General features: G+C 36.4%; 1 protein-coding gene across 1 annotated transcript in view; it reads right to left on the bottom strand.

Annotated features, from left to right (window-relative positions):
* LOC127411260 (alpha-(1,6)-fucosyltransferase-like) overlaps nt 1-24,220 on the bottom strand; it is a 146,671-nt gene that overhangs the window by 20,132 nt on the left and 102,319 nt on the right. Inside the window, exons 4-6 of the mRNA XM_051646692.1 lie at nt 19,620-19,738; nt 9,896-10,058; nt 1,456-1,570 (exon numbers count right to left, since the gene is read on the bottom strand). Of these exons, the coding sequence (XP_051502652.1) occupies nt 1,456-1,570; nt 9,896-10,058; nt 19,620-19,738 (397 nt within the window). The remainder of the gene's footprint in view (nt 1-1,455; nt 1,571-9,895; nt 10,059-19,619; nt 19,739-24,220) is intronic.

The raw sequence follows: 24,220 nt of genomic DNA, 5'->3' as shown, positions 1-24,220 counted from the left end.
GCCTAAATTTCATCATCAAAATGGTGTCTAATCAAATGAATTTAAAACTTTAATCAAATGAAAATATCATTATTTTAATTAATTACATTTTAACATAACATTGCATTATTTTTATCAAATGAATTGCTTTTCTACAAAATCCTCACAGCATAATCCAAAACAACACTGGAGATATTTTTATGAAATGAAGTGCTGCACAACAGAACATCACAGATGTGAGATATTGCTTTACTACATTATTTTGTATTATTATTTAAATACATTAAACACGATATTGTTTTTCCCATTTCATGTGTCCATTTGAAACAAGCTTTTATTTTGGTGTTTCTGTGTGTTTTTGACAGCAGTTTCTCACCTCCAGGTAAGCAGTTTTCTTCATGACCCAGTGTGATTATTAAACCCCAAAAAGCTATCATTTTATTAAAATATAGTCTGTATGTGCTGCACGCTTCAGAGTGCTCTGCTCACTGTCATCTACTACACACGTACACACACACACACAGCATGTGATCATGATGAGGTGTTTTCAGCGTATGCGGCCAGCTTCACACATTCACTTTGAAGCATGCAGCACATGCAGATTATATATTTATTTAATTAAATCACAGTCTTTTGTGGTTTAATAATCACACTTGGACATATCGAGATTTAATTTAATTGTGCATTCAAAAATTCACTTTTGTCCCAAATATGTCAAATTCATTGACATTTCACATTTTATAGCTAATGCCACTTTTATGACTGAATTCAGTAATTCCATCTGTGTTCTCCAAATTGCGGAAATCATAGGGCCCTACATGTGACGGTGGTATAAGCGGACTCTCATCGTTGAATTATTGTGTAAATTAGAATTAGAGGTGTAAAGGTCGCATCATCACCACGCTACCACCTCGGGTGTACATTTATTAAAAAAAAAAATGTAAATCTGCGGTCCAACCGTTGTTGCTTTAGAAGGTTTAAAACTCAAATGTTTTTGTTGTTAATACTACAGCAGTGTTTGAATGAAACATTTTGCACTATATCAATACTTGTACATGTAACAAAAACCTTGTCAGTGACACAATCAATTATACTGAAATATTTTCCAGGACAAACAATTATTTTAAAGGACATTTAGGTATTTTTCAAATTTTCCATGACTTTTCCATAACTGGAAAACTGCATTGGAAAATTCCAGGTTTTCCAGGATTTCCAAGATGCATGGGAACCTATGGCCAGGCCAAAGTGGGGGCGGGGCAGGGGGCATTGTCCCCTTAGATTTGCCTCGAGCCTCCTCAGAAACTTCTGATGCGACTGACAGCGAAACGATCGAGAGGCATTCCGCCTCAGACTGACAGCGAAACGATCAGTGTTGCCTAAACATACAAGTGTCCCAGCAAAGATTGCATCCTAGTACTGGCACTGGCAGCAAGTATCATACCGTAAGACATTATTAAGGTTTACTGACAACCCTACCTGTAGGTACATGATTCTGTTCTGCACAAGGTCAGAGAGCTCTTTGGCCTCTTTTTCTCTCCATTCTCCTGCGCCATCCGCCTGGCTTAGATGATACAGGTCAGTCATGATGGACCTAAAGATCACAAAGACATGACCATAGAACAGAGCTTGAAACTCTAAACAACTGTATCAAACAGCTTCTGTTAATTAAACCAACTGATTACAGCAAATTATAGACCATTTTGTAAAGAAACATAATATTAAATTAGTTTTACGGTCACATTTCAAACAAACTCTGGCCCGGCCCCTAAGCACAGCTAATCACACACAAGACAATTAAGAGCTCTAGTAATGACATCATTTGTTATGTGCAGTTCAGCATTGCATGGGCTGTTTTTTTCTGACGTGTGAGCAAATGCACTGATCTAAACGTACACACCCATTAAAGCTCAGTAATGTTATTACTGGCCCATGAGATTACAGCTGTTTATAAAGAGATTAGAGAGGGAGTGAATTTTTTCCCTTTAATGAAATGTAGCACATGATTAGGACGAGTGAGCGCGAGCTTTTGTAAAAAAGACTACACAAAATGTGCATGTACGTGTTATTGGGATGCACAATTTATTGGTGTCTATATCAGTGTCAGACAGAATTATCGGTATCTTTTCTACTGTATTTTAAAAAATTAGAGATCGAACAATCTTTAATTTTTTACCACTGATTCCAATGATATTTCTGTTCACGTGTCCGATAAACATAGCCTTATAAAAAATCTGGAGTTGCGGCAAACACTTCATTGTTGCCAAAAGTTTGCTGCAGGTTCACCACTACCGGTGAAGAGTTGCAAACTTCTGACAAATATTTGTGGTGAATAATAAGCTCATTTGTATGTGAAAAATATGAGTGGCAAATTGTTTGCCAGAACTCTAGATTTTTTTTGTACAATATGCAGAACCGATTTTCAGTTTGTGTTTCATTTTTTTATTTTTGAAACAATAATAAATATTGTGCTACATTACAGTATTAAATCCTATAGATGTTAATTGAAGAAGCACAAAGCTCCTTTGTGTTTACCATGAGGATTCAGAATACTGACAGTTGATTTGCTCTATAACGTGATTCAAGTTAACAGCGTTTTTAGCTAACATTTGGGAAAGGACCATTTTGACACACTTTGCAATCAGAACTGTAATATGGAAACATTAATCATCTCATATTGCTGTGCTGCTAAGGGTGAGCAGTACACGAGGCATGCTTCACAAGGGATGAAAGCAAATACAGTAAAAGCACAGTCTTTTATGGTTTAGTAAACACCATATCGCGATTTTAGTTTTAATGCAGTTATTTGTGCAGCCTTCATGGATATCATACCAATTTCTCAGGCATCAAAGTATGCAGGTTTTAAAGCATTTTATATGGTTTTCCCTCACCTTGTAAGCGCATTGTACATGGAGCATGGGGAGAGAAACGCGACTTGTCAACACGAGATCGAATGCCCGCCTAAAAGCGCGGGAGTGAATCTACACATTGCTAGAGAAAATGTAAGTTTACAGAGGTTTAATGATAGTACTATATTAATTTTCTCCAAATAATACTGAATATACAGTAATGTATAATAATGCTATGGGGGAGTATTTATCTGTGGTTGAAATTTAAAACTTCATGCAATTTGCGGAAGAACACTTTACTTCAGTCGTGTTTCTACACTGCTCCTCTGGCGGATGAATCTCATGATTTGAGCTTACCTGGACATCGCCTGTGTGTGATCATGACTGGAAGATATTCAGAGTCATAACGTGCTATTTTCATGTTGCTATTATTACGTTATACGTTTAAACATTTAAAAATGAAATATTACTTGCTTTGATGAAGATAAACAACACTCCTATTTACATATTTAGAAAATTATTCGTATATCGCTTTTCTGACACTACCCTCAAAGCGCTATTACATAGCGAACAGGGGACTCTCCTCAATCACCACAGATAGCTGTATATTTTAATATGATTATTCAAGTGTTTTATCAACTTGTAATGTTTGTATTGAAGCCTACTACACTTATCAATTATCGTGATATGGCTGATAGTAGGGCTGGGCGATATGTCTAAAAAAATTATATCTCAATATTTTTCAGCCTATTGACGATATTTTATATATATCTCCATAATTATGTATTTATTTATTTTATTTTTATCAGAGGAACCATCATTTTATCCAAACAGCCATTGTAGCTAAGTAGATTCAATATTTTAAAAGACATTAAATAAAAATCTTTTTAAAAATAAGTCATTCATTAAATAATCACAAGGAAAAATGAAATTCAATCATTTTCATTGATATGCACTTTATATTTATATTTCATATACAATGATATATAGTAGCTTAATAAAAAGCATTATTTACTTTCAAATAGGGCTGAAACGATTAGTTGATGTTATCGACGTCGAATAGTCGTTTGATCTCATTTAATGTAGCATGAGATCATATGAAACTCTAAGGATGATGCACGAGAGCAGCACTGCAGCTCGTGCCAGACTGAGGAGGAAGAATAACACAGCTCACAGTCCAGATGCACTCTAAACTTTCACAGCTTCAGGTGATGTAGATTGCAAAGTATGAAGGAATTATATTGCAAAAATACAAAATAAGTAAATACAGAAGCACTCTCGTTGTGGAATAAGCGGAGCCGGAGCTCTTTAAAGAAAACACCCTGGCGTTACATCTTAAATGCAGTTATATTTAATGCGTTATAGCTTTATTAAAGTTCAAATAATATGAAAGCAGATCATGTAAATAACTACAAACTCCGAAACTGGCATTTCTCTGTGCTGTCAGCGCTTCTTCGATGAGTTGCGCAAATGTCCCGATCTAAGGGGGAGAGACTGAAACTGCACCCGGCTGAGGCATACTCTGTCGCGAGGACGCTTATCCCTTGAGCGCACATGCTTAATGCAGCTAGATTATAATGTGATGGCTCGCGATTTATTGAATCATTAAATATATGTGACACTGTGCATTTCTTATCTTGAAGAAAATTGCCAATACGCAGCTTTATTAATTTAGAGAGTGTTTGTTTTTTAGTTAAAGATGAATTGAAGTGAACAGAAAGGTGAGAGAGGTAGTCTTCGCCACATTACACACTGCAACAAAATATGTTTTTATTTTGGCTTGTTTTCCAATATCTAAAACTCCTTTAAAACAACGGAGAAGAAAAAGAAAAAGAAGCAGAAGAAAAAAAATTTATCTGAGAATGTTGAATATAATATTAAAAATACATATATCGTTAGATTAATCGATTATCAAAATAATTGTTAGTTGCAGCCCTACTTTCAAATGTTTTTACTAATACATTTTTGTGAATGAACAAGGTGTGCAAAGCTACTTCACTGACTTATTTCTGAAACCTCAACTGAACATTGTTTTTACTGGGACACGTCAGGTCATAATGCTGAATTATAATTATTATTCTGATTATTAGATTTGCGTTATACAAAAGTAATATATTTCTGTCCCGTTTACTTCACCTTCACCTGAGGCTTTTATTTTGACACCGAAAGTGCTGTCATATTTACTTATTTACGTTTCCTGAAACACTGTAATTTCCTCCTTTTCTGTTATTCTGTGCTGCATTTGTAGATTTGTATAATAACTTGTTCGAGAATGGAATGTGACTTAATAGGTTAGCTAAGTGTCATTCACAGCAAATATGAAGCAGTATACTGTCTTATCAGTCTTATTCTTTCTTTCTTTCTTTCTCCAGCAGCAGCAGCAAGAGACATATTAGAAGTTGTCCACTACATTGCAAGCCAAATAAAATAATAAAATTCACTTGCATTGCAGAATATGTGCTAATACAAAGTTCTGGCATAACTCATCCCAGGTGTCCCTCATTCACCTTTTAATAAAATATGTATGTGGGCCAGCATGTTGGTTCTTTTACATTTTTAAAGCAGAAATTTCATTCTTAAGCTTTTGATGTTAAATAACCTTATGACACTTATTTGTTATCTGACCTTAGGCATTAAGAATCCAATTAGTTATATTATTTTAGCTGCATAATAATAGTCAGCTGGAGCTGTGACAATTATGTGCAGTATTTATGGAAATAGTTTAGCGTCCATTTCAACAACCTTTCCTTCAGCAGAAATCATTGAGTGCCTTCCGTCTGGGGTTTGGGGGTGGGGGGGTGCTGTACTTTCATGTTTGTTGACAGGGGAGAGCAATGCATTGGTTACCAAGAGACAAAAATAATTGGAAAATAAAATAAAACCACCCATATACCCCTACCCGCTTTCTTTATTATTTTCAGCTGTTTTTCTTATTTTTTACCTTTTGCAAATGGTGCAGATAAGTGCAAAAACAGGCACGAGCCTTTTCAAGTTTGTCGACAGTTTGTGAATTAATTTCATTATCTTAATTTTAAGATGCATTTTGGGCAATCCGTTTGAAACGGGACGACGCTAAAGACAGCTGTAACGGGGTCCAAACTGTTTTTAGATTTGTCCACTTCAAACACATTCAGCATTGGACTCGTTGTGCCACAGCAGCGGAGCGCTGCATAAAAAAAAAAAACAAGCATTTACAATTTGACGGTTATGTGAGAATTTAAAGGGGAAATAAGCGCACAATCGAAAAATTTTAAAATGCAAATGCACGAACATGCACAAGAACATCACAAAATTATTCAGTGTGTCTGATATCAACATGAGGGACACAGATATGAGAGGCATGCATGCACATTAGAATCTCAGTTACAAATATTGCACTAAAATAACTCAGAATTCTGCTCTGGATGTCTCGTTTGCTTATAATTAAGAGAAACTGCGCCGGTTTTTAGCACTTTCTTTTGGTTTACTTTTTGTTCTTTATTATCATTCAGTAATAAACCGATATAATGATTTATGTAAAACCAGAGACTAGTTTCCCCTTGTGTATGTTTAGCTTAAAAACGTCACACTTCTCAACTCCATACACCAAAAAGCTCTGCTGTATCCACAGTTTTCCTGATCAACCCATGAGCAGCACCATGATGATTCTAATTGTTTTCCGTTTCTGGTCTCGAGACGCAATGTAAAACTAACCAAAACGAGCGATCCAGATAGAGAACAACAACCATTTAAGTGTTATTTGGAGTAAATATGAATAAATATGTATAACAACTCAAAGTAGTTCATGATATTAACGTAACTAACCTCGGACCATTGCTACATGTCATCTGCTAAGGTGAGGCACTGTCAAAAAAAAAAAAAAAAAAAAAAAAGGGTCATCTCGACTCTGTGAAGTATCGGCGCTATAGAGTCACATGTTTTTTGACAATTTATACAAATGTAATACTTTTTCCGATAAGAATAAACACTGATGCGGGTGAAAACACTGGAGACCGGAAACTGAAAACAGGCGAACCTTGGAACACTTCCGCGTTCAGGAAAAAGGTGGATAAACCAATGAAATAAGAGATGGGCGGAGCTACAAGTGTTGCCCCGCCCCAATGTGTCGCCACGCCCCATCGTCCAGACTGCACTCTGGAGTACTTGGTTTGTACTGAATCACACACAGACCATGTTTATCTGTCTTTAAATCACAGCCTTTTGTGGATTAATAATCACAAATGACCAACTTGCCATTTTGATGTTATTTTGATTCATTGTGCAGCCCTGAAGGATCATGAAATTAGTTTACTGATGCGCTCTTTATTAAACTTAATGGCCAAATGTAAGCACATTAAAATCATTGCGATACTAATGATATTGATCAATTTGACATTGTCAGCGAAATTATCACGATTATATCATTAATATTTGCCCAGCTCTAGCTGATAGGACTTCAATGTAAGACTTAATTATTTTTACATTATGTACAGCCCAATGTACAACGAAATCACTGACGAAAACACTTGATGACAAAGGTTTTTTTGATTTAGTCAATAATAACGAAGACGAGATGAAAAAAGCGCATCATGACTATAATTAAATTATTTTATTAAAGCATACTGTTGACAAAAATGTGACGATAAAATTATACTGCAAGATGTTAACAGTGAATGATATAAATAGAAGAAGAATCATCTTGAGAATCTGTAAACAGAAGATGATATTAGATATAGAATCATCAAATCCATTAATCCAAGTGTGTTGGGGATTTCTCCGCTTGAGCTGCGTGAGTTGAATGCGCAAACAACGGCAAAATGAACCACTTAAAAATGGGGTAAATACTTCATTCAAACGCATCCTAGTTTTACATGAGATTCATCAATATATCCAAAAAAATGTATGGAACAACTTACATCTGCACAGTGAAACGAATGAACAAGCGAACTTGAAATAAATTATGCGCTAGTCAGAATATGTGCCATTTGCGCTGTGAATATACTGTTTCCATAAGAAACACGCTACACGCAATGCAATATCCTTTCACGGAAAATAAGTCTCAAATGCATGCAGAATTCAGAATACAGGCTAACTTCTCTTATCTTGAAGTAGATAATACTTCAGTCTATACATTATTATTTCAGGAGCTCTGGATTTTCACAACAAGGACAGTATGTAGCACATACTGTATGTTTGATACATGTTTACATTATACTGTAAAATGTTAATTTGTTTTCCAAAATGTTTGAATATTTGAAGTTTGGCCTGTTACAGTTTGACACTTTTTTGTCTATTTTGCACATCATCAAGTAAAAGATATAATTTTCGTTGACTAAAATGAATGAATATGACATGATGAAATACTGACTATTTTTAAAGGACATTTTCGTCAAAAGACAAACTATGACTAAAATGAAAAACTGTGAAAAAAATAACACTGTATAGCCTTAGTTGATAATGCAAGTGAAACTGTAATAACACTGTAAACTAAAAACAAGCAATAATGATGGGGATAAAATATACTTAGTAAAAATGAGAATAATATGCTTTAATATGCAATATTACAATTACAAGAAGTCAATTTCAGAAGTCATACATATAGTAAACATGCACAGTAACTTCCCCCGACAACGTATACATCATGATCGGTAAACACACGGGTAATGTTTGATTCATAAAAGCATGACAACCCTACCAGACAACATACTGTTCACCAAACGGATAACAGATAAACATCCATCCAGACTGCAGTGATGCTGTTGTGAACTGTGTGATCGTGACTGACGGATCTGAATAGTGTCCTCAGCCGGAACATGAGACAGCTGGTCCTTCTTTCCTGTGTTTATGGACATGACGTCATGATGCAAGGAGGAACGACATAAGCCAGCGATTTCGCGCCAAATCCGACCGACAGCTCAAAATACAAATAATTTGAATAGGCTTACCAAAGTGAATCAGGGTAAGGTAAGGACATTTTTTTGAACACTGATTGTCCTTAATCAATAACGGTAATTTATTCATTTATAACCAAAAAAAATCTTACATAGTGCAGCTTTAGAAAATTGCAATATTTGAAATAATTTAAAGGTATGTAATCAGAGACAGTGTGCAAGCATATGCGTCTAACATAATTCTGTATGTTCAGCTAGGCAACATTTTGAATATTTCTATTCTGATGTCACCAATGCCCTGTGTTGGGCTGATTTTTAGTCTCAGTCCATCCTTGATGAATCATTTTGCACTTTAATGAACAGTAATTTTAATTAAGTTTTACTGATAATTAAGGAAATGGATTTGTTTTGAATATGTCTTAAAAGTACAAAAACTTTCAATCTTAACTTTTCTTGAATTAGGCTTTGTTTAAAGTACCTTGAGAGTACTGAATTGTGAAATCAGTATCGTGAACCGAACTGAGCTGTGAGATGAGTGAACTAATCATTAGATTAAAACAACAAAAACATAACATTTATTATTAATCTTTTAATGATTTTTATGGTAACACATTAGAATAAGGTTAAATTTTGTATCATTATTTTTAAACAACATTTATTAATCATGGTAAATGTTAATTGATAAAAATACAATTATTCATTGTATACATTGTTTTGTCATAATGCATGAACTAGAGCTAACTTATACCATTTTAATTTAAAAAATGCAGCATATGTTAAATTTAACATTAAACATGATTAAGAAATGATGTAAAACTTTTTAATTGTTAGTTCATGTTAACTAATGTAGTTAACTAATGTTACCGAATACAAACTTACTAAAAAGTGTTACCATTTTTATTATAATAATTATTAATCTTATATATTTATGCTTCATGTATAAGTTTTTACATATCTACTGTAAATGGTTATTACAAACTGATAAGCTTAGATCATTAAGTGTTTCTCACTTCAAAATGAAGACCCAACATTGAAGAATCAATAACCAATCAAGTACAAAAGTATCAATATTGGTAAAGAGTATTGGTCAAACCAATTATCGGTCTCTTGCTGGTTATAACATGAAAATAATTGTGTATCATCTATTGGTACTGCCCATTTTTTTATGTTTACATTCCTAATGTGTGTGTACTGTATAACCTCTGTTGGTGTCCCAGGTCCTGCTGAAGAGCGTCGACATGTTTCTGTAGAGCTCCAGTCTCCACCAGCGCCAGTTTCTTCACTTCACTGCGTACAAAATACCACAGTTCCCTCACGCCATTCTCTACCTTTCTCCTCAGCTCCTCCTGGTCCTTTCCTGGGCCTGCACGAACAAACACAGAACTTCACATTTTATTTGAGGACTGATGATAAACCGATATGAGCCAGCTCAATTAAATAGCTGATATTTTTTTATTTTTTTATTTTGAGATATTTAACATCAGTCTGTACTTGCAAAAGTTTTAACAAAAGTGTTGGACACTAAGTACCACTGGGCATGGTAGCATGGCAATACCATGCTTTTTTGGACATGCACCTTAGAGTACCATATTAATACTATGGTGTAACAATATGTTAATCGTTCAGTAATCAAAGTAACATGGTATTACCATTTAATACTATTGCTGTAGCATAGTACCACCACTGAACTTTTTTTATAAGGGTGGATGGTGTACATTTTCTGTTTCCAAATATTTTTGAGTAAACATTGTGTAAATATTGTGTAAATCAATGTTAATTTTATTCCAACAATTAATGCACGTCTAATTTACCTCATTATTTCATTAAAATATATTATATATCATATATAGGCATTATATTGGTCAAAGATCATCCAGCTCTGTAGATATCAGCATTGGCATCACCATTGAAAACTCATCTATCACTATTCAATATGTTGCTACAAATAGCATTTAAGGACATTTACTCACACATAATGGTCCCTTTGAGGATAGATGTGTAGGTATCACACACTGTACATCATTATCTTGGTTTGTGTGTGCTGTGCATGTGTGTAGATGCTACAAGCAGTGTAAAGGTGTGTGTGTATGTTGCAGGCTGCTGCCTGAGTGAATGTGTTTGAGATTAAAAGCAGTAAACTGTAAGTCAATAAGGGTATCAGTGGCTGTAAAACAATCCAGCACACGCCTGTGATCTCTCCGTATTCTGTTTCACTAATGCTTCCTGAGAAAACAACCATACAAAAGATCCATGCAATACTATAAGAGCTGCTGACCCAGAAACCTGCCACAGAGGATGTGTGCTTATGTGTGTGGGTGTGAGAGTGTTATTAAGTGTTATTATAAAGGACTAAGTACAGGTTGAATGCTTAACAACACCATACGTTTTCTAGGATTCTTGGAATTTCTGTTGGCTCACATAACGTCTTTTTATTAACTATATATACAACAATTAGTTCCGGTCCTCGAATCTGATTGGACGAGAGACGTTCCCTCCAACGTTTCACTGTGTGTATCACTCCTCTTGTGTTCGTACCGTTCTAAACTAAAGTGTAAGAGCAGTGCAGATGTGTTAAGAGTCATCTGTCTCTTTACATTTAATATTGTGACATTACATATTTTAGCCAGCAGGTGGAGACAAAAGACCATTTTTATGTATAATATGAGCCAGTTGGTGATGTGAAGTGAGTCAGCATCACTCAGTGTTTATATTCAACAGCACTCTATGATCGTTCGTATTCCTACTACACTACTAAAGCTAGGAAATAGCTTTAAACGACTTTAACAACTTCAGCATTAAGGCTCATCACAGCTGAGAGACACAACAGACTCATTAATTACACAAATTATTGACCAAATGTTGGTCGGTGAGAACAGTCTTGGTTGACCAAGTTTTGATTGTTTGGCGAAAAAAAAACTCCGCAGGAAACCGATGAACACTGGTATTACCGCTGGCTGGACGCTAGGTGGTACTATGTGGTAATTTTCGTTAAGCGGGGTTAGGGTTAACCCTACACAATAAAGCAAGACACCTTGATTTCAAACTTTGAACTTTATTTTTTATTTATTTTAACAAAAAATTCAAATTAAACTGGAAAAAAATTAAGTGCAATTCAAATGTGTGTTATTCAAATTTTGAAAGATGGCTTTACAACAGTTGTTAAGGGCAACATCTGTTTGGAAACTAACCTACTTCATCTGTGCATTCTCTACTGGTCAGATATTTCGTTGTCCGGGAAAATACATCAAGCGTGTGAATAAATTTGTTTTGTTCCCTCCTTCACGATATATATATATATATATATATATATATATTATCGCAATATCCAATTACATCGGAAACCCCCGGGATGAGGGATCTGTGAATATTCTTGCTTTAGTGTTTTTGCATTGAAAATTAAAATATTGTATTTATTTAAAAAAGAAAAAAATTAAATCAAATACATTTCTAAATTCAAAATGCACTCCAAACGAATCGAAAAACTAATTAAAATAATGAAGTGATCAAAAAAATAATATATAGTCTATATAAGTAACCACCTTTCCATTTACCGTCAGGCAAGTATCCGTCTAAACATGCAGGCGGAAAATTACTTACACAAATGAAGAAATAAAAACAATTATAAATGTAAAAATAACAATTATGATGATGATGATAATCACTGAAATATAAATCATGGTTCGAGGTGAACGTGTTTTTGTATTATTTTATGTTTTAATCACAGATGTATAGGCTGAAGAGTTGGTCACAATGAACTGCTCTGTGGAAATAAAGCGAACTGAACTCAAAGCACCTCCTGAGCTGAGATGTCTGAAGTAATTTGCAGCACTCATAGACGATACTGTTCTTGCAAAAAAAAATTCAGAAGACAGAAACAAAGAAAGAGTGATAACCTTTTACATGCGCGTGTTCCAAGAGACTGCACGCCTCCGTACAAACAGCGCGTCATACATGCGCATAGACGGCTTTTCTGTCATTTGTTCTTAATAATATAATAAAGTGTGTTTCTTCAAGCACATGTCTGTGTGTCTATGGGCAAATTATTTGTAATATTAATTTGATAATGATAATAGCCTAATAATAATAATACTAATTTAATACATTAATGGGAAAACGAGCCAAATATCATCTTGACATTGTCAAAGGCATCAGCTATTGGCGATCACTCTGACCATCATCGATCCCCGAGATCATCGTCTGTCAGCACAACCCTAATGTGCATTTCTCTCTATAAATTAACAAAATATTCAGACGGTCTCCTTGCTGGTTTTTCCAACACATTCAGAATCATTACCGCTTTTGCCAGTGTCGCTATGGCTCGCTTCGTGCATGCACTTGTAAAATTTATATTTTAAAGGCTCATTATTACGGTTTAGTATTTCTCTGTAATGTAGAACAGTGTTAGCAATGTTACTTATTCTTTCTCAGCCCTGGAACTCAAACCATTTTCTGATGCCCCCCAAAATATATATATTTAAGTAATTAAATTAATATCATAAACATGCAACAACTAGTCGATTAATGGCTTAAATTAACACCTACTAGTCGACTAGGAAAATCTTTGGTCGGGGGCAGCCCTAGTTACAAGTAATGCATGTTACGTAATCAGATTACTTTTTTCGAGTAATGAGAAAAGTAACACAATATTTTTTTTTTATTTTAGACCATAATATCAGTGTTACTTTTTGAATTGCTTTTGTACACCTCTACTTTCCCTGTATTGTGAGAAATCAGGAGTAAAAGTGTGCAAACTACGGGAGGACATGTAGTGCATGATGGGCATTGTTGTTCTATAGAGTGTGAGGCCAGAGACTATTTAGCAGAGAGAGAGACAAGTAACTTCTATTTAAATGAATAGGAGAAATTGGAACGCCCAACCAAGAAGCTCTAATGCCCAACAGTCAATGGATGTAGAAAGGAAGTCCCACCTTGCAGGTAAAAGAGCCAATCACCTTTTAGATACAGACATTGCCTGTCAATCAACTCGCTAACGGGCATGCGCATTAGCTATACAAGCTGGGAAAATTGCGTGATTTAGCGTAATATGAGTTCAACATTCAGTTGAGTGAAACGCGATTGATTCATGTGTTATACACACTGCATTAAAAAAATCAGTAAATGCATTTAGGCAGAGGGAATATAGACTACTATTCCACTGACCATGACACAGAGTGAAATACTCGCTCAATTCACTAACTTATGCAGCCGAACTGCTCCGTGTTACAGCTCTCTGTAACTGGGAGAATGGGACGAGAAAAGCTGACTCTGGATCAGTGGCTCTGAGCAACGGTCTACATCGATTGTGTACGCAGAAAAAATGTCTACATTTTTGTTTTATAATAAACAAGTAGTTTGATTCATGACACAAACAATTTTTATGACATTTTGGTTGCATTAAAAACAATTCCATTCAAGTTGTATCAACATGCGCCTTTTGTATCTTTTCTATAATCTCCTGATTATTTTAGTGTTGTACTGCACCCAGAGCCGCTGAGCTCAGCGTGAGCTGCGCAGCAAAAATATGCCGGGTTTACACATCCTCTGTGAGCGAGGCGCGAGCAGCGTGTTTTCGTTTCGACGCCCATATTAACATATTACATCGTTCCTACTGCAAGCTTGAGTCGTGAGGTAATGCGTCCCAGAAGCGGAAGTGAGCGGATAGTTTTGACGTTGAGCCTATTATTGCCACACGGCTTACACTGAGCTCAGCGGCTCTGGGTGCAGTACAACGCTTAAATAATCAGGAGATTATTGAAAAGACACAAAAGCAAATCAAAATTATTCAAACCAAAACTATAGTACACTACAATTTATGTCTGCATACAAGTAAACTCAATAAAATAACTTAATAAAGGAAAGAATTAATAAACTGCCGGACCTTTTGCCATTCTGTGTATATAGGTGTACAGTATAGACACAACATTAACCAATCACAACTAAGTGTGCTGCTAAAGATGAAGTGCAAGTGACTGCCTGCTGTTGTCCTTGAAGCAGCAATAACCTCAGCTTATTATGACCTTTTTAAAGAATACATTTCGCATAGAACCCCATAGATAACTTTATTTTCTGTGCAGAGGCACTACTGTTTCTCGCAGAAGAAACGTGGCCAATGTGAACGTCCAACGCGACCGCCCCACTCACGGAGGATGTGTGAACTCGCCATTAACGGAGACTCGCTTGTGGTAAAGACAAACAGTTTTGCGAAATACGCGCCTGATTTTGAATTCATAACATGTATACATTGTAAAACATAGAAAATAGCAGTAAAATGTAAGTTGTGTGATGGAGAGAAACAACTAAGCGCATCAAACAGCACACGCCCTCTTTCAACGCACCTAATGCAGCAACAGCTCCACATTAAACTCTATTCTTATTATGATCTTCTTTGAAGTGTTTATAAAGTGCTCTCATGTGCTGGACAACTTGGGTCATGTTTTTCTGCTTCAACTTGTCTCCATTGTTTTACAAATGAGTTATCATGCAACACGTTTTTCACCGGCCTATTAAGTGACGTCACTCATAGAGCTTCTCCGTGCTCGCCGCATATATCCAACTTATCGATAATGAAATTAGTTGTCGATGATTTCCATTATTGATAATTATCGATTAGTTGTTGCAGCCCTAGTTTACTTAGTTATACTTTGGGGTCAAACTTGTCTTCAGACATTAGCTCGATCTGAAAAAACTCTCTTCGGGGTCGTCGTCAATGTTAAAAATAAATAGACTATTTATAACTAAAGTAAATAATGCTTTTTAAAATTCTTTTACTTTTTCTTCTTTTTTTATTTGCACATATACAGGTGCATCTCAATAAATTAGAATGTCGTGGAAAAGTTCATTTATTTCAGTAATTCAACTCAAATTGTGAAACTCGTGTATTAAATAAATTCAATGCACACAGACTGAAGTAGTTTAAGTCTTTGGTTCTTTTAATTGTGATGATTTTGGCTCACATTTAACAAAAACCCACCAATTCACTATCTTAAAAAATTAGAATATGGTGACATGCCAATCAGCTAATCAACTCAAAACACCTGCAAAGGTTTCCTGAGCCTTCAAAATGGTCTCTCAGTTTGGTTCACTATGCTACACAATCATGGGGAAGACTGCTGATCTGACAGTTGTCCAGAAGACAATCATTGACACCCTTCACAAGGAGGGTAAGCCACAAACATTCATTGCCAAAGAAGCTGGCTGTTCACAGAGTGCTGTATCCAAGCATGTTAACAGAAAGTTGAGTGGAAGGAAAAAGTGTGGAAGAAAAAGATGCACAACCAACCGAGAGAACCGCAGCCTTATGAGGATTGTCAAGCAAAATCGATTCAAGAATTTGGGTGAACTTCACAAGGAATGGACTGAGGCTGGGGTCAAGGCATCAAGAGCCACCACACACAGACGTGTCAAGGAATTTGGCTACAGTTGTCGTATTCCTCTTGTTAAGCCACTCCTGAATCACAGACAATGTCAGAGGCGTCTTACCTGGGCTAAGGAGAAGAAGAACTGGACTGTTGCCCAGTGGTCCAAAGTCCTCTTTTCAGATGAGAGCAAGTTTTGTATTTCATTTGGAAACCAAGATCCTAGAGTCTGGAGGAAGGGTGGAGAAGCTCATAGCCCAAGTTGCTTGAAGTCCAGTGTTAAGTTTCCACAGTCTGTGATGATTTGGGGTGCAATGTCATCTGCTGGTGTTGGTCCATTGTGTTTTTTGAAAACCAAAGTCACTGCACCCGTTTACCAAGAAATTTTGGAGCACTTCATGCTCCTTCTTCTGACCAGCTTTTTAAAGATACTGATTTCATTTTCCAGCAGGATTTGGCACCTGCCCAGACTGCCAAAAGCACCAAAAGTTGGTTAAATGACCATGGTGTTGGTGTGCTTGACTGGCCAGCAAACTCACCAGACCTGAACCCCATAGAGAATCTATGGGGTATTGTCAAGAGGAAAATGAGAAACAAGAGACCAAAAAATGCAGATGAGCTGAAGGCCACTGTCAAAGAAACCTGGGCTTCCATACCGCCTCAGCAGTGCCACAAACTGATCACCTCCATGCCACGCCGAATTGAGGCAGTAATTAAAGCAAAAGGAGCCCCTACCAAGTATTGAGTACATATACTGTAAATGAACATACTTTCCAGAAGGCCAACAATTCACTAAAAATGTTTTTTTTATTGGTCTTATGATGTATTCTAATTTTTTGAGATAGTGAATTGGTGGGTTTTTGTTAAATGTGAGCCAAAATCATCACAATTAAAAGAACCAAAGACTTAAACTACTTCAGTCTGTGTGCATTGAATTTATTTAATACACGAGTTTCACAATTTGAGTTGAATTACTGAAATAAATGAACTTTTCCACGACATTCTAATTTATTGAGATGCACCTGTATTCTAAAAATCCAAAACCTTACTTTTAGGGCAGTGATTCTGAATCAGGGGTACTAACTCACCCTCATGTTGTTACAAACATGTATTACTTTCTTCTGTACCACAGAAGGAGATGTTTTACAGAATGTTAGGGACAGACAGCCTCAGTCACCATTTTCATTGCATCTTTATCCCATAAAATGACTGGTGACCGAGACCGTCATTCTGTCTAACATCTCCTTTTGTGTTAAAAAGAAAGTCATACTTGTTTGGAAAAACATGAGGTTGAGTAACTGATGACAACATTTTCATTTTGAGTCAACTATCCCTTTCAGCTGATTCCCGGGGGTACTTAGTAAGACAATAAAACAGAAATTACACCTGGGTATGTCCATCGATTCAAATAACTAATTGTGATTAATGTTGGTTTAAGAGGAAACAAAGCAGAACAATGTTAAGTAAATAAATTAGCTTTCTTGAAAAGTTTCTCTATGATAGTTAAAAGTTAAAACTTAAAAAGACAAACAAGCTTAGGTGTCACATTAAAAGATAAAGCCTTTGGTTTGTCTGTTTTTTTCCAACAACAGTTTCGGCTGTTTTTTTTAAGTGACTTTCTGGGTGTAGGAACGATCGTAAAAGTAGTTTCAGATCCACTTTTATAAATATTTTCAGCTTGGCTCAAGAAAATTAATAATGCATTGTAATGTTACAATAACGCAATTATCAATGATAAATCAACTGCCATGTAAATACGGTCTCATTGGGTTCAATTTAATATTTGTAATTTACTGTTGTACAGTAGCTGTTTTAATTTACTGCCATGCAGATATTACGTTTCATAAACCTGATTTATGTTAAAGGGGCTTTAAGCAATGTTCTGGAACTTAAGTCAGACAAAGTCATCGATTTAGACAAGTCCCTCTTTCCAAAACCTCGGCCTCCAAAGATACCTTTGTACTGTTGAGACCGTCACTGAGCAGAAGAGCAGCAGTGCTTGTTCTCAGGGTAGTCCAAACAACAAAAGCAAAATAGCATCCTCAATTCACAAATGTTATGAATCTAAATATTTAAATACTACACTATGAGAATGCGCAAAATGACTGAGAGGCAGAAAGCACATCAAAGTCTTCTGATTGGCTGATGAAAGAATGTGACGGCTGCCCATATTCACATTTTTGTTTACTGTTGGTACAGTCTAGTTCTGTCACAGAGATCGGTGAGATATCTCAGGACAATTATTTGAGTGATGTCTTTCAGGGAGTAGGAACATTTTCTGCATACTATTCCATAAAAAAAAGCACTTACTTCAGGAAACTACTGTTGCACTGTAGTTTCCTGAAGCTCATTTAGTTGTTTATTCCTCCACAATGTGTACAAATTACAATAAAACTGACTTAGTTCGCCCAATAGTTCTTGATGAAATGCAGTAGCTGCTGGATGTGGTACAGCTTACCGCTTGTGTGATCATTCAGTTCACTGCTGAAGTGATTGGTTGGCTTCTGCTGGGTCTTAAAACCGTCATTTTATCCGGCTACAATTTTGTCGCACAGTGGCTTAAACTGTTAAAATTAGGGCTGCCAACTGACAATTTTTTTTTAATCTAATTAACATGACATGCTGTTTAATTATCAAATTAACTGCATATTTATATAAATTTGCCATCAATCTTCTCACTTATATACTGTAAGTGTGTTACTCTGTTTTCCTGTGAGCACTCAGCACCACCTCTCATGGGAGGAGACTGTTCCACAGCTCTCAATATTGCGCTGAATGGTTTTAATTACACTATAATGTGTTTGTTTATGCTCCGTACGATGCATATCGTATCAGATATTCAGACTGAAATTTAGTAAAACGAGTAAAGCATTTATTATACAATATATAAAGTCGCAATATGTTGTTTTTAAGATGCTGTGTCAAGTTAAAAGTAGTTGAAAAGCGTGACAGGCTCTCATTCTGTGGCTGCGCTGGTTGTGAGATTTGTTAAGGTGGCTGACTGCCCCCTGCTGAAGCGGCTCATAAAAACACGTAGTTACATATATTTCAAGCTTGAATTGTTCCAGTGGTACTATAGGACAACATCGTTTTATTACAGAATTTATGTATGGGTCAGGTGGCGTTATTAAATGCGTAAATTATTTGTAACACATTTTGTTTATACATAATTAATTACACTAAATTAACACGTTAAATTGACAGCCCTAGTTAAAATATAATGTATAATTTTCCAAATTCTAAAAAAAGAGGGCGACATGTCCCCACCTGTTAAAATGGTTGCTACACCCATGTTAATATTGATGATAATGCTAAATGACATCCAGTATAATACAAATAAAAAGCAATTCTGGTGTGTGTTCTGATGTGTTTATGGAGTCATTGAGACTTACTGATCGGGCTGTGGAGGTACATTCGACAAACAAGGTTGGGAACCGCTGTTGTAGGGTTTAGGTTAGCGTTAGTCTGAAGTAATTACAATTAACTTTATATATATAAAAAAAAACACAAGCCTCCAATATGTCACCATTTAAAGGTAGTTAAAGGTATGTGTGTTTGTGTTTACACACCATCAGCAGGCAAACTGCGGTAAGAGTTGATCTTTTCCTTAGCTTTGATTAGTTGCTCTTCTAGGTTACGTAATTTACCCAAAGCTCCAGGACCACTATCAGCCTGTCCATCAGGCAACCTGAAAAACAGAGGCAGAAAGAGAAAGAGAGAGACATGTTAGCATGACTCATGCCTGGGGAATTAACTGGTGTGCACACCAGTCGTTCATTCAAACTTGTGAATATCTGCACTTGTGCAACTGAAAGTGAACCTGAGAGTGCGGCCTGCTGGGTCAAGGTGAAATGTGGTTGGCTAATTTCCCAAGGGTCTTTGCTCCTTGCTTCCAGTGCCAATTTAATACAATGATCAGTTGAGGCAGGCACAGCGGGCAATTCATTTGGTGGCAGGGGCTATTCATCACACACACAGACACACAAACAGTTGACCTGAGCCTGCCTAGCATCTGCTCCAACACACACACACACACACACACACACATTTCCATCTTAAAAACTGAAAGCAGTTCATTTATGAGATGAAAAACATTAGTAGACAGAGCATGCAGACACACACACACACACACATACACACACACACACACGCACACACTAGGGATGTGCACAACTACTTATGGTATTTTAAAAATCGACTAGAATATGTCAGTAAGAGTGTGATATCAAGTATTTTTATAATCTTTTCAGATTTTAAAAGTTGTGTTGTGTACTCTAGCCTTTGGGGAGGAATGTTTAAGATCAGTTGTTGTGTTAAAAAACAGCTAGACGGAAAGGAACATAATGCAGGGATCTCAAATCTTAAAAAGTTGGATTGACGCTGACTACCCTGGAGTCGCGAGTTTGAATCCAGGGCATGCTGAGTGACTCCAGCCAGGTCTCCTAAGCAACCAAATTGGCCCGGTTGCTAGGGAGGGTAGAGTCACATGGGGTAACCTCCTTGTGGTCGCTATAATGTGGTTCTCGCTCTCTGTGGGGCACGTGGTGAGTTGTGCGTGGATGCCACAGAGAATAGTGTGAAGCCTCCACACGCACTATGTCTCCGCGGTAACCGCTCAACAAGCCACGTAAAAGATAAGTGATAAGATGTGCGGATTGACGGTCTCAGACGCGGCGGCAACTGGGATTCATCCTCCGCCACCTAGATTGAGGTGAGCCACTACGCCACTACGAGGACTTAGAGAGTATTGGGAATGGGAGAAAAAAAAAAAAAAACGTTGGATTATTAAATTGACATGCTGTGTTAAAAACACAACACTCGTGGCGGGACATTTAAACAACATGAGACGCAATGGCCAAAGAATATGTAATTAAATGTATACTGTATAGTTGTAGCAGCGGCAATTTAGAGGTATGTTATGTTGTGGTTGCTGGTCCCCAGCATAGGATGCTTGTGTGCTGGTGTCCACTCCAGGCTTCTTAACTATCTTAAAGGATAAGTTCATCCAAAAAGGAAAATTCAGTCATTGTTTACTCACCCCATATTGTTGTTATAACCCCATATGACCTTTTTTGTTTTTCTTAACACAAAGGGAGAAATTGTGAAAAAAATTTGTGCTCAGTGATGTCACACAATGGCAGTTTATGGTGACCATCTCTTCAAGCTTCATAGGGATGCAAAAGTATAATTCAGAAGTCTAATAAATTATTCCATGAGACACATAATTGTTATGACAGCATACAATGAACTTTGGTGAGAAACAAACCGAAATCTAATGTATTATTTAGTGAAATTGTTGACCGACTGTTACTCTCCTCTGCGCATTCATGAGGAGACTGCAAGAGAGAGACAATTCACTCAGCCCCCTAGCAACATGGGGCGTTCAAGAGAAAACGCATTATGTTTATCTAAAACAGGTCCACCACAGCGATAGAAACAACAGAACACAACACAGCTACACACAAACCAAAGAACTGAACTAACTAAATATGTCTGATGAGTATGTAGTCGGAGAATAGATGCATTTTTATGCCCAGCCTAATTTGTTTGCAGCAGAATTCTGAGTAGAGGAGAGTAACGGTCGGTCAACAATTTCACTAAATAAAACATTAGATTTCGGTTTGTTTCTCACCAAACCTTAATTAATGTTTTCATAACAATCATGAGTCTCATGGAATAATTTATTAGACTTCTTAATTATACTTTTGCATCCTTTTGAAGCTTGAAGAGGTCATTGTGTGACATCACTGAGCACAATTTATTTTCACAATTTCTCCCTTTGTGTTAAGAAAAAGAAAGACAAATGGAGTTATAACAACACAGGGGTGAGTAAGCAATGACTGAATAAATCTAAAATCAACTAGTTTGCATCGCTAATTGACTAGTCATTTAACACACACACACACACACACACACACACACACACACACACACACATGTTGGTGCAGCTATCATTACGAGGACTCTCCACAGACATAATGATTTTTATACTGTAAAACTCTATAGATTATATCCCCTAACCCTACCCCTAAACCTAACCCTCACAAAAAACTTTCTGCATTTTTACATTTTCAATAAAACGTCATTTAGTATGTTTTTTTTAAGTGATTTGAATTATGGGGACACTAGAAATGTCCTCATAAACCACATTTATAGCATAATACCCTTGTAATTACCAATTTGTAACCTTAAAACCAACCAAACCCACCCACCCACACACACACACACACACACACACACACACACAGGGGACAGCATCACAGCGGTGCGTCCTTCTCTTTATCATGCATGGCTCTGTGTCCTTGCAGTGGGTTTGTAGTGGAAATCTGAGCTGTATTTGAAATGAGTTTGACATGAATGGAAAGCATTGTGAAGCTATACCTCACCTGAAAGAGAGAGACAGTGATGGTGAGAAAGAAAGAGATAAAGGAAAAATAAGGATAGGGGAGTGGAAGTCTTATCTGAAGAGAAAGGCATGGAAATGTATATGTGGGAAGGTGTGCACAGGGTTTTGAAGTGGTAAACAACACATTCCCATTTCACCTGGATGCAAATGGTCATATGGATGTCTGTCAACAGAGGAGGAGAGAAAGAGAGAGTGAGAGAGAGAGAGAGAGAGAGAGAGAGAGAGAGAGAGAGAGAGAGAGAGAGAGACAGATAGACTGAGAATGGTAAGGGATGCTGAAATTGAAAAATAAAAATTTGCAATGCCAAACATTTACGTCATTCTTGGCTGGTCAAGGATGAAATGAGAAGAGAGTGAAGAAGGAAAATTAGAGATGGGGTTTGTGTGAGTGTGTGTCTGTGTAATGCAGACCTTAAGTATGGTTTATGTTTAAGCTGTATGGCAAAAAAAAAAAAAAAACACCAAACAAACATTGAGACATAACGTGTTAACTTAAATCGACACTATTTACTTTCTAAATAAAATGTCCCTCGTCTTATTGTGCAATGCATGATTGATCAGAAATGAAATAAATCATTAATTAGTCAATTGAAAAATCACCATAATGTTTCATTAAAATGTACTAAAAAAACCACTGAATGCCAGTTAAGCTCTATTGACAGCATCCGTGAAAAGCTGTAGATTCTTTCAACCTCTATGGAAATCAAGAAGCAATCAAACAACGCTTTGTTCTATTCTTTTAACCTTACTTTACATGAACTTAACTCAAAAATGACTTCTTATGTTCCAATCAAATGCAGATGCACTTGGAGATTTTTACATTGCACATTACATTCTGGAAGTAAATACCGTATGTTGCAAAGGCCATTTCATGTTGTCTTTAAAGTTGATAAGTGCAAATTGTTCTATATTAAAACATTTCCCCTAGCCAATCTTTTGAGCCGCACAGTAAATGCCACGTGACTAATCACTCTGGAGCAGTTGGAAAATGACATCATGACAACTAATTGACTGACTGCACTACAAGAACATGTACCGTCTCAAGCCCTTCACTAGCTACTATTCTGTGAAAGAGCTGACATCAAATGCCGAAGACAGGAGTCCATTTCACACTTTTCAAAACATTGGACACTATTAGAACATCTACTATAATAAAATGAAATATTTGGGATTTATTTAAAAAAAACAAAAAACAAAAAGTGAGCTGCTTTTGAATGGCCATCAATTGAAAAAGATGCTTTTTGCTTGCTTATATTGGTGTAGTTATGGCATCTACCAGCAGGGGCTAACTGCCAGCGCTAACCAGCTAAACCTTGACCCCCTTTCTGAAATATCTTTTCTGTTGATGTAATCAACAAGTGCAATCAGCAGACAATGAAAACTGCAGATGAATTTGTCTACTTTCCCTATGGATAAAGTCTAGTCCCACCCTATTTTATTTCCCACTAGAAAGTATGTAAATATGTTACAAATACCATTTAATGTTATCTTTAACAGCCGCAGCAAACACAGTCCTGACAGATACATCCCACCGAATGGTCACATTATAAACATGAAACTCTCAAACTGTCCCCCACACTGGGACACAGTATGAGTGTGTGTATGTGTGTGTGTGTGTGTGTGTGTGTGTCAGGGGTATTATACTATTAAATAATGTTAACTTATATAAACCTTTATAAAAGTTTCACACATATATGCAGAAGAAAAAAAATCATATTTTGCACTATATCAATAATTACTTAAACTATTTGGTCAGAACAAAGC

This window comes from Myxocyprinus asiaticus, chromosome 20 (genome assembly GCF_019703515.2).
Source record: "Myxocyprinus asiaticus isolate MX2 ecotype Aquarium Trade chromosome 20, UBuf_Myxa_2, whole genome shotgun sequence".
NCBI lineage: Eukaryota > Metazoa > Chordata > Actinopteri > Cypriniformes > Catostomidae > Myxocyprinus > Myxocyprinus asiaticus.
Note: the sequence above shows the minus strand (reverse complement) of the source record. Positions and strands in the feature narration are given on the sequence as shown.